Source organism: Nilaparvata lugens, chromosome 5 (assembly GCF_014356525.2).
Source record: "Nilaparvata lugens isolate BPH chromosome 5, ASM1435652v1, whole genome shotgun sequence".
Lineage (NCBI taxonomy): Eukaryota > Metazoa > Arthropoda > Insecta > Hemiptera > Delphacidae > Nilaparvata > Nilaparvata lugens.
The window spans coordinates 58070927-58083647 of NC_052508.1; the positions used below are offsets into that span (position 1 = coordinate 58070927).

Genomic DNA, 12721 nt, shown 5'->3' on the forward strand with positions numbered 1-12721 from the left:
AACTCTAGTCATTATAGGATTACTCACAAAGTACTACTAATGAATGTTTCGCCGTAAACATTCTGTAGAATTATCCAATAAAACGACCACAGCGAATCAGTGACTCATTAGTTTTTTATCTTCAACTATTATGATAAGTTTTTAAGCTAAGTGAAGTTCAAGTTATAGGAATAAGTTTTTCTGAGCTAGTCCAGAGTAACTACTGTACTTGACTGCAACCAGTTTTCAAACCACTTTTAGCTCTCAGTCTGTTTTGCGAACAGATTCTCTCAATATGAAGTTTCCCAACACACAATGCTGAGTGCATAGTTTGCTATGTCAGATAGAGATGAAAGAAATTGTTGTTGTCCGAAGCGAGTGATATTAAGAATAATATATTAGAAATAATCTTTAGCAAAAGAAACTTTCTCGGTCAGAAGTTTATAGGTTTTCACAGAATGTCGAAGGAAGAGAGAATTTGTTCAGGAAGAAGGTGAACTTGAAAATAATAATTATTTTATTAACATTTTGAATCTTCATAATTTACAAATAAAAATATCTTGTTCCACTTTGAATTATTATAGTTCCAATTAATTTTGAATTTAAAAAGATTAAGATCCGAATTGATAACAGAATTCCTTCTACTTAGTATTCAAAATGGGAGTGTATGGGAGTGTAGGCAATGAAAGTCCTGTTGGCGTCTTTGGCATTCAACTGGAATCTGCAATTTCATCAATAACTCTCAAAACTTTCCGTTTGAAAAGTTTGATTTGTGCATCACTCAGCTCTTCCAATTCCGGTAGCAAACTGAGAAGAAACATCCGAAGTCCCTGTTGCCTTTCAATTCTATGGAAGTCAGGTACTACTCCAGCGTTTGACTGCAACTTGGCTCTCTCAGCTTCGAAGTATTCTGCTACACACATGTCTGCTACCGATGAGGTTGAATTTTTCGTCCGCTTTTGCACTGATCGACTAACCAATGTCAACGGTTCAATTGGATCATTAAATGAAGTTGATGGGAATGTCATTCTGGATGTCGTTGGGGATGTTGTTTGCTGTTTGATATTGGTTGATGATTGTCTGCCAGTTGTTGGAAATGGGGATTCCTCTTCCCCATCATCCTCAATCTCACTGTGGGCACTATCTTCAGTCTGGCTATCCTCAACCTGAACTTCAGTTTTTATGTCTGAAAAGTCAAAGTTTCCTAGGAAATTTCGACTGTCTGAAGAGTGATCAGTTGTTGAGAATGTTGCTTTGGATGTTGTTTGCTGTCTAGTATTGGTTGACGGTGATGGTTGGTGCCTGGCAGTTATTGAAGATGGGGATGCCTCTTCCAATTGAGCACTGTCTTCAATCTCGCTATCCTCATCCTGAACTTCAGTTCTGATGTTTGTAATGTCCCAATCTCTTGTGTCCAAACTTCCTGTTGGTTTTAAGAAAGGAATTAAAAACTGCAGGGCATTTTGCAGGTAATAAGGTCTTCTTTTTTGTGGTCCACTCTGGAGTCGTTTCACATTTCTCACAAATACCAAGCGAAGATTGCGCCATCTGTCTCTGCACTCAGCAGCTGCAAGCAAACCAAAACAAAATATCAATCATTAAAAAATAAAATTAAATACGTGGGAATCGTTACATATTGTTTTTCATTTAATGAGCAATTCATAATTGAACGAGAGTTAGCGAGTTCTCACTTTTGACTCAAGATTAAAGTCGTTGTTCATCTATTGCTCCGTATAATATACTACAATATTGCTTTTGAACAATTTGATCAATCAGCTTCAAATTTTGAACACATATTCTTCGAACCGTTTTACAGGTCAAGTTAGTTGGACAAAGAAATTGACCCACTCCTTCGTCCTTTCTCAGGATATAAAAATAACATTGAAAGTATAAAAGGAAATAATTTGTTGTGAAAAAAAAGACAGAACAGGATAGAATTTACTCTGATAGATAGTATTAAAGAAGGCTGTGGTTTATAACTGCGCGAGATCTACCGTTCACAGAACTACTAGTATTTCATTTCCAAATACGATTTGACAGTAGGGCTACATTGGGAATCCCATTAGAATTGGAAAAACTATATTCAAACTAGCTTCAAAATTTTGGTTCGCCAAAATTAAATATTCTTTTAAATGGGAAGGTTGTGATACATGATTTAAGAACAGAATTTTAAGAGGAAGTGAATTGTGAAAAGCACATATTAATAGGCCTATATTAAACCGTTCCAAAGATATTCACATTCAGATCATACAGAAATGGAATAAATTGAAAAGTGAAAGTGACATAACCAACATTTTTGACTTGGACATTATAGAATAAATTGGATATGGGACAGTTTTGGGCATGAGCCTGTAGTGCCTTTCTTCATGTTGAGTATTTGTACACAATGTGATAAATAAATGATGCATTAAAAATATGACATATCAATTTTTTTCTTCAAAGTGTTAAATATGTGAGTAGAAGTTACCAGTGTTACAGTTAAATATGTGAGAAGAAGTTACTAGTGTGAAGTTATTAGTGTTTACTAACACTTAAAAAAAGTAAAATGAGATAGTTTATATTTTTCTTTCGATTTTCAATGTAGGTAGCCTACTCATCTATTTCGTTTTCTATGATTTATTAGTATCTTTAAATGTGAAGATCATTGAAACGGTTTGAGATATATCCATGTACCATTATATTCATGGGTTGATTTTCGCGGGTTAATGTCGTCATTAATTTTCTCTTAAAATTCTGTATCAACATCCTTCCCATTTGAAAAAATGAAGTTGAATCCAAAATGAAATTTTATATGACGGATCTAAGATGGCGGACAAAAGTTTTGAAGCGACCGAAAAGTAGTTTTTTTTAATTCGAATAGGTTCCCCATGAAGCCTACTGTCAAATAATTCTTGAAAAATAAATATCCAGCTGTTTCCATAATTCTCACAAACTCTGTATATTACAAGTTTCGGATTTCAAAGATCAATACAACAGCTCATGAGCGTGTTCTCCAACCCCTCGGGGTCACTAGTAATTTCAAATACACATTTTTTGAAATGAATAATATTGTCGTTAGATGGGCTCAGTCAATGTGTTCCAACAACAGTAAATTAATACATGTTGTATTCTACCCTATTTTATAGAAGCGTGAGTTTAATGCATGCCAAGACTAGACCTGAAGACTGAATGGTACAATGTACCTCGAACTTGTACTATAATGGGGATGCATTATGAGGGTGAATTATATTTCTTCTAAAAAATAGGAAAATATATGTTGCATTGACTTTTATTCAGCTTGTCAGGTCAAAAGGAATCAGAAAATACGCTCGCATTTTAAGACCTCATGAAATTTCATATTGAGTGTTCTTGCCTTCTCAAAGAATGCAACTTTCTTAAAGAGATATCAAAAAAGTGTAAAGAACATTTGGTTTAGCTCAAAAAAACTAAATCTTTTTTTACGAAGTGAAAGAATCGTTTCCACTCAGAGGTGACTGAGATTTTTGAAATTCGCCAAATCTTTGAATTTGATGTAATTTCAAAATATCATAGCTTTGGAATGCATTTATAGAATAGAATAGAATAGAATAGAAGAATAGAATAGAATAGAATAGACTTTATTTGCCATAAAAACAAATACAGACATACTGTTGGAAACACAATATTGATTGTAAATAAAACAATAATACAATAAAAGTTTAAAACTAAATCATAATAATTATGGCAAATTTACTGAGCGCAAAGAAAATAAATTTTCCGTCCGCGCACAGGAGTATCATATCAACAACAATATAATGAATATTAGAATATTGACAAAAATAAAAAGAATATAAGAAGCAAATAATATATGAAACGAGAGCATAACTAATTATACTAGGCTAAGATGAAACATTTTGTAAATATACTGTATATGCTACAAAAAAGTATAAAATGAGATGGAGCTACACAATTAAAAATTGAAAAATTTGAGGATATTCAAAATGATTAGATCTATTGAATTTCTACAACAGTAGAACATTAGCAGGGAACCTCACTGAATACATACTAAAAGGCATGATAACTCAATATGACTTACATGCTAATTTTAAAACATTTTATCAAGGGTTTTTCACATAAATGAATAATCTTATCTCTGAATATGATACCAGCTTTCAATGACATCGATATTGAGAGCAAAAATTACCTTTTTTATTTTTCTCTTGAAAACAGGAAAAGGATAATTAGCATAAACTATATCCTGTGGCACATGATTGAAAAACCTGCCTTGCAAAAAACAAAAAGATTTTTGAAAGAAAGTGCTATTGGGTCTAGGGATTGGGAACCTATCAGTGAACCTTGTTCTCATTATTCCAGTTTCATGTCTCAAAGTTGCCCCTTGATTTCCACTAGACCAATAGAATTCAGACAGGACCTTGAAGACGTACAGGTGCCTCAGAGGCATGATTTTCATTCATAACCTGGCATGACGATAGAAAATCAAAATTCTCTTGATCAGCAATTGCTCTAACTAGAGACTTCTGCAGAGACATTACTGGCCTTAAGTGAGTTATATAAGTACTTCCCCAACAGACCAGCCCATAAGAAAGGCGAGATTGAGCAAGAGCAAAGTAAAGATCTCTCAAAACAAATGTTGGACACATATTTTTCAAACTGAAAATTCTATGCAGTAAGCAACGCAGGTACTTCTTCATGCCGTCTATCTGTCCTTTCCACATCAAATTGTCATCAACAGTAATGCCAAGATACTTTACACTTTTTGACTGATTGATGATACCACAGTCACAGTCACGACTGGTACATCCCACATGATGGAACTTTAAAGGTTGGGTTAGCAAGAAAGAAGAGGCTATTCCAAAATTCAAATAAATGGTTTTATCAAGATTCAGGCTTAATTTATTGTACCCGAACCACATGGAAATCAAGTGCAGGTCGTTTGACATCTGATCATACAAATCCTCATCAGAACATGCACCATAAGAAAGTGCCGTGTCATCAGCAAACACTGTAAAACTTCCTCTGAAGGGGCCCAGATACAGGTCGTTGATGTAAACCAAGAATAAAATTGGTTCCAACACAGAGCCTTGTGGAACTCCACAGTCGATCATCAGAAGCGGGCTGGAACTCAAGCCAATGCTTACAGCCTGGGAACGCCCAGTAAGATATGAACGGAACCAAGCTAGTGGCAGACCACGAACTCCAGATGCCTCCAACTTTCTGACAAGTGTAGAATGGTCCACAGTATCAAAGGCTTTTCGAATGTCCAGAAACAACCTGATACTCTTCTAATCTCTTTATTATTGATATTTGAACATATTTCTGAGACAAATTTCCTCAGAGCCAACTCAGTTCCCAAGCCCTCCCTAAAGCCATATTGACTACTAGAGAGAAAATTGGATGAATTTAGAAAGTTCAATAGACGAATTTTAATCAGCTTCTCAAAAATAATTGAAAACACAGAAAGAAGTGAAATTGATCTATAGTTCTCCACCAATTTTCGGTTACCTTTTTTGGGAATTGGAATCACTTTTGCAATTTTGAGTTTGCTAGGAAAAACGCCCTCAGAAATGCTCAAGTTGAAAACAAAAGCTAACACTGGACTAATGAAAGAGCTCATCCATTTAACTAGGACAGAGGAATATCCATCAATTCCTGGGGCCTTGGATTTTTTCAAGGATGAAATCACTTTCTCTATCTCAAAAGGAGAAATTGGATGCAGGAAAAAGGATCTCTCACAACGTGGCTCTCTGAAAGAATTGTGATAGTCATGTAAAGCTATTGAAGGGAAAGGAGGAGGAACAGCTGACTTGGGTGCGGAAACAAAATATTCATTAAACATATCAGCCACTTTTGAATCCTCACTAACAATCCCATTTTCAGTAATCAAATTGAATTTGCTTTTCTTTGTACCTCTTCCAATCAATTCATTAATCAATTTCCAATGTTTTTTTGGAATTTCCTCTAACCATCTGGAATCGACCATAGTAGTATCTTTCTTTTGATTTCTTGATCCACTTTTTTATTTTGTTTCTCAAAGTTACAAATTCGAGCTTCAACCTACGATTGTCAGGCTCATTCATAGATCTTTTGTATAACTTGTCTCTTGATACAATCGCTTCACAAAGTCCACTGCTCATCCAAGGTTTTAACAATCTCTGTCTATGGTTATTTTGCCTAAGCTTAGTGGATGTGGTTGACTGAATGGACAAATTCAAAATATTACAAAAACAATTGTAAGCCTGATCAGCGTTTCCAGCTCTGTACACAGTAGACCAATCCTCTTCACTGAGTAAACGAGTAAGTTCTTCATAATTAATTTCCTGAAATTCCTGTGAAACCACCTCAGATCGAGACCTATCAGCATGCATAGATATACATACAGCTCTGTGATCAGTTATAGAGACCTCGACAACAGCAGAGCGTGCAAGAGATGGAGCTAGACCTCTAACCAGTATGTGATCAATACATGTTGAAGTGGTGTCAGTCACACGTGTGTCAATATCAATTACATTTTCAAAACCACATGAAGATATTATCTCAAAGTATTGGTCACTAATTCGATCAGATTTATTGACATTAATATTGAAATCACCTAAACATACTACAATAGAGCTCTGCAAGCCTACCAACAAACCACAGAAATCAGTAAGGAAACAATCGACAGGAACTCCATGCCACCTATATATCCCTACCAATGTGAAACAAGAACTACCACACACGCAATCAATGACAATGGAATCGGCTCCATTAATTTCACTAGTCACTGTGCAGCATAAAAATTCCTCCTTGTGATAAAGGACGACACCACCACATCTGTTATCATTACATGAGAATAAAGTAGTGTAGCCTTCAATACTATATAAATTAATATTCACATCTGGTTGGATCCATGCTTCAGACAATATGATAAAATCCGGTTTAGTATCCAAATTATTCAGATATAACAGAAATTCATCAAAATTTCTATTGATGCTTTTAATATTCATGTGAAAAAAGTTATACTCTCATTATTTTTAAAGTGAAAATTAAAGTCCTCAATTGAGGATAAATATATACATTCAAAATCACTATCCATATAATTATTTGCAATAAGAGAAAGGGAGAAGGGGGAAAAATAAAAGAAAAAGTACTGAGAAGAAAAATAAGAATTAAAGATAAAAAATATATATAATTCTTGCCCGACCGTATAAGACTGAAAGACTCATAGAGTAGACTCATAGAAAATATAGGAAAACTTATAGGCTACAATTTCTCATTAGAATGAGATCGATTTGCTGGAAAAAAATAAACGAACAACACTAAAACAAAATTAGGAATAATTCAAAGGATCATCATAATCAATAAGATTCAGAAGTTATTCAGAGATAAGATTCAAGGCATCATTGATTCAAAAAGAATAACAACCTGCCAAAAGTGATAACAACCTGCCAGCAAGTTGAACGGAATTGAGATAAGAATGAAATTATTTATGTGTTCAGTTTCTCTACAGTTGAAAACTAAGAGCCAGAACTTGAATGGTACTGGTACTGTGAAAGAGCATTCATTTGCATAGCTCTTCATAATATTCTCATTTTATGTGTAGAGTATTCTATATCAGAGACTTGTAATAATAAAACAATAAATTTTAATACTAGAGAAACTATATATTATAGGAATCATTCTTCTTTCAATACATAATTATTATAATATGAATTATAATATTATGAATCATGTTTTATATTCAGCACAGTTTAGCTGTAGCGGAATAAATCACTGACCAACAGTATGAATACTGAGACTTTATTTTTTAAAATAAAATTAATGATCAATACAGTACAATAACAATTCCAGGACAAAAGTTTTCAGAATATTATTAAAGATAATTGATCATCAAAATAACTATAATCACATAAACACACCGTAGTACAAAGTTTTCGATGAGAAGATAACAAAAACTTGAATAATAGATTAAAACCATGGTTTCAACTGACATATCTGTCCTACATATTATGGTACATATCAATATAATATTTATAAATATTTTGCAATATCAATATGTTCGACTATTATTTAAATTGCAATAAAATTATTTATATATTCCGAGTCGATGTACTGTATATATTATTTATGTTACAATTTAAACCTTTGTTACTAGGTATCGTACCTTTATTGAACACAAACTATCCCGTGTATAATGATACACATTATTTATAAACCTTCCGCAATTATCAATATTGTTTGGCTATTATTTTAATACAATATGATTATTTATATATTCCATGTAGATGTATATATTATTTATGTTGCTATTCAAATACTTGTTACCAGGTTTATAACAATTTACCAGGTTTAAAACAACTCAAGTAAATTATTAAATTTAACTGGACACCTAAGATTCTAGCGTGAACTTTCACTGTGTAAAAGTCCTAACTATGCAAGCTGAACAAAAAAGGTTGTATGCATTTTTTTCGACATCTCTTCAAGAAGTTGGTTTCTTAGGGTGGGCAACTATTTTAGGGTAATAAAAACTTATTTATTATGAGTGTTATTGCAAAAAGTCCTATGATGAGTGAAGTTTAGTTTTTGTAAAGGGTATAAAAATACACCTGCAAGACTAAATCTTGAGAGTTTCTTAGGTTTTGGACAGAAAAATCAATTTCTATGAATATTATTGCACTTCATATTAAATGATACTTGGCAAGGAGGCCCTCTTCATGAAGGAGATTGAATGATAATAATTATTAGTCTATATGTAATATAAGAGTGGTCTAAACGATTATGTGGTGAATCACCCAAACGTTAATGCCCGTTGGTGAAGTGAGCGGAGCAAGTAATACCCAACAGGGCAAGTATGGTGTGCAGGAAGTTGAAGGAGCACGAAGACAATGTCTGCAGGAAGAATTCCACTACAAACTCTATATATTTTGAAGCTTTGGAATTATTCTACAACACTTTGCCAATAATACAAGTGTATGTCTACTGCGAATACGTTGACAGAGTGGAAAGTGATATATTGTCCTCGAAAAATGTATGTTTCAAACAATTGAAGTGAATTAATCAGAGAAAAGAGTACTCCAAATGAGACGATTTTCTGGAATATTTAATTTTAGATAATTCTAAAGAATTTGATGGTTTAAGTCAATCCGATATCTCTCACAATAACTGAATAGCAATAGCAAGCGATATAAATATTTATGTCAATAATAATCGCCACTTGAAATTTTTTAATAATGTCGAAAGTAGTTGTTTTGATCATCAATATTATTTTTCGGCTTGTTTTAAAGAAGATATTGAGACCATTTGCAAGTCTCTATCGTGAATTAGTCATGAAGAAATAGGTTTTCTAGTTCTAGCTTTTTACCTCATCCATATGGAAAAACGCACCAGAAATCATGCAGGGTTTTCTTTGGAGGGCACTGGAGAACACATTTATCGACTTACAGGGCATATAACGTTTTAAAGCTGAAAGAACGATCTAAATATCACAGATTTAACATTTCTCTGTATCTCTTGCACAAAAAATCTGGTGTGGTACACTCACACAACTTTCCTTGCTCATTGAACTGCAAGCCTCATTCTCAAACGAGAATAATTTATGGGAATAAGATAATGATGATTGGCGGCAACATATTTGCAACTAGGATCAGACTGTATATGTGTATATTATAATAATATTGTTTTCAGAGTACTTTTTCCTTTGTGTAAATTGTGAAATTCGATGATTTTTTTAAAGTCGTCAAAACAGCTGTTCTACAGATGAAATATCTTGACTATGACTGTGTTCTTTTTATAAACTGCTCTACCTACCTCATGCATGAGAAGGAGGTTACAAAGTCCATTTCTCAAGGATGGCGTGGACCACCCATTAGTTTCCCAGGAAAACTCATGCCAGTTGATAGAGCTGATAAATAACTATACAGGGTATGAATTTGAAAAAAATGTTAGAGCCGTTTTCGAGAAAACCGTGAAAAACATGTTTTTTAGTCATTATCCGCCATTTTTCTCAAGAATATTACGGAGCTCCTGCAATTTTCCCAGAAATGAGACTCATGTCAGTTGATAGGGCTTATGAATAGCTATCCTTGGTATAAATTTGAAGAAAATCGTTAGAGCCGTTTTCGAGAAAACCGTGAAAAACATGGTTTTTTAGTCATTATCCGCCATTTTTCTCAAGAATATTACGGAGCTCCTGAAATTTTCCCATAAATGAGACTCATGCCAGTTGATAGGGCTTATAAATAGCTATCCATGTATAAATTTTAAGAAAATCGTTAGAGCCGTTTTTGAGAAAAACGTGAAAAACATGGTTTTTTAGTAATTATCCGCCATTTTTTCCGCCATCTTGAATTGAATTTTATTGAATTTCTTATTGTCGGATCCTCATGGTATAAGGACCTTAAGTTTAAAATTTCAAGTCAATCGGTTAATTAGGAATGGAGTTATCATGTTCACAGACATACACACACACACACACACACACACACACACACACACACACACACACACACACACACACACACACACACACACACACACACACACACACACACACACACACACACACACACATACATACCCACACACACATACACACACACAGACCAGCACCCAAAAATCATGTTTTTGGACTCAGGGGACCTTGAAACGTAGACTATAGAAAACTTGAAATTAGGGTACCTTAATTTTTTTTGGAAAGCAATACTTTCCTTACCTATGGTAGTAGGGCAAGGAAATAAAAAGGTATAATAGAATGAAATTTCAAAAAATTGAGAAAAAAGTTTTTTAGGGCTTTTCAAGGTTATAAATAATAGAATATGCGTTGAAGAGGAAAATATTATAAATCAAAAATTTAGACCATTTGCAAGTCTCTATCTTGAATTAGTCATGCATATGGAAAAACGATGATTTGTGTAGAATATTGTTGTCCAAAAAACAGTTTAATATCTTGAACGGTTATTGAAACACAAGCGATATATCAAAACCGTAAAAATTTTGGTGCTCATCTTGTTTTCGAGGTGTTTGCCTGTGATTTCGACTTACCATCATCACGATCCTTATTATGCTAGACCTAACGAAGAAATTGAGACATCTTCCACGGCTGTTACTCAAAAATGACCAAGGGGTACCTTTTTCATGACATTTGCGCCTGGACTATACGGTTTTCACCTATAACTTCATTTATTTATGCACTTTCACAACTTCATGCTGTTGTTATTACAATTTTAAATCCTTCCTTTATAATAGACTTCCTTTGCATGGTTTGTGATCTTACTCAAACCGTTACGATATGCCTTATTCTCATTCCTCGAATCATTGTTATTGAGATCTCTTCTTTTTCTAGAATGCATTTTATTTTGCATGAGATTGGAGACCATATATGAGCAATCGTTCATAGAAATTAAAAATTGATATAATACAGAGGCGTCTAGGGGGTGTTTTGTACAAAGACTGAATTTTTTGGATGGTGAAGGAAGAGGAAGTTGATTTTTTCTGTTTGGCTGCCCCAGATATAAATACAAGTTGTGAGTCAGAACAGGCAAATATGCCTAGTCCAGCTAGTCCTTGAAAAAACTATTCAAATAATCTTACTTCCTAAAAATCGGTAGATCAATGTGTAGCCTAACTAAATTTTGTAATAAATACTTAAAATACTTGAATATTAACTTAATATTTATTTAATACTTAAATATTTACTTACGCTGCATCTTCATTTTGTCGGCGATCTCTTGCCACGCTTTGAGAACCTCATCTCTTTTTGTGTATCCTGGATGTTTGTAATTATAGACAACTTGGTGCTTCTCCACCTCCTTCACAAATTTCAAATGGAATGCATGATCATTGGGATTCCACATTGTTTACAGGAATTGAACTACAATAAAACTAGAACATCTATGAAAACTTCCACGTTTTTCTGTGCAACTAATAAAAACTGAAACTTCTATCGCACTATCAATAGCAATATAAGCAACAGAAACTTATGTGTTGTTTTGAAACGTGCAACACAACTACGACTATTGACCCTTGGTTACATACTGAGCTTAGAAAGGAGAAACTGGTCGATTCGTGACTGGTATCTGGTATGCTGTGCGCTCCCCCTCCACTAACCATTCTGTAGCCAAGGCGACAAGAGAGGTGCGCTGCGCAACAGAGAAACTCGATATATGAAACCGTTGTCATGGAAACCGTTTCCCGCGCGCATGCGCGATGCTTATCTGGTTAATGAGAGTGCGAGTTTTAATTTTGCCCAGTGTAAAGAATAACCTAGAATGTTCTGTTTGATTACGTTCTAAAGGTGGGGAAGGAAATGTACCATAAGGTTTTGGCTTTTAAATGTCATTTTTTAAATGATCATATAATAAACAAAAATAACGAACTGGTGAAATACTCGCACTTTTGAGAAATCACACTTACAAATGACACCCTGCTGAATGACATTACATGGACAATAATATTACAGGAAACGTGAAAGCTGGATTGCATTGGAGCTGTTTCATATAGCACTTCACTTTGCTGTAATTAACGCTTATTGCTGTAACTGAAACTCAGTAATATTTAACTTTGCATTGGTGGTAAGTGTTGAATGTAAGTGAAAACTAAATTTTTTGTTACATATACTCGTTAACATATATCTCGTTAATCCAGTGTACATTACGTCTTGACCATTAAAAAATATAACACTGTGTACGGTGTACCACACCCCATTCATTCTTTTTTGTGCTCTCCCTTCTTTGAAACAAAGTATTTGGATATTTCACACCTATGTAAATTCAATTTGCATTATTTGCAC

At 34.0% G+C, this 12721-nt stretch overlaps 1 protein-coding gene across 1 annotated transcript; it reads right to left on the reverse strand.

Annotated features, from left to right (window-relative positions):
* Positions 1-521: 521 nt before the first annotated feature.
* On the reverse strand, positions 522-12128 carry LOC111057791. Its single transcript, XM_022345258.2, has 2 exons — positions 11633-12128; positions 522-1546 (listed from the first exon to the last, which is right to left on the reverse strand). The coding sequence occupies exons 1-2, from the start codon at positions 11784-11786 to the stop codon at positions 690-692; spliced, it is 1011 nt and encodes a 336-aa protein (XP_022200950.2). The 5' UTR covers positions 11787-12128; the 3' UTR covers positions 522-689.
* Positions 12129-12721: the final 593 nt, after the last annotated feature.

Excerpts from the sequence above, each read along its gene's own strand:
- LOC111057791 (XM_022345258.2), bottom strand. The coding sequence starts at position 11,786 with ATGTGGAATCCCAATGATCATGCATTCCATTTGAAATTTGTGAAGGAG. Across the intron at positions 1,547-11,632 it reads CGACAAAATGAAGATGCAGC|CTGCTGAGTGCAGAGACAGA; the intron begins GTAAGTAAATAT and ends GTTTGCTTGCAG.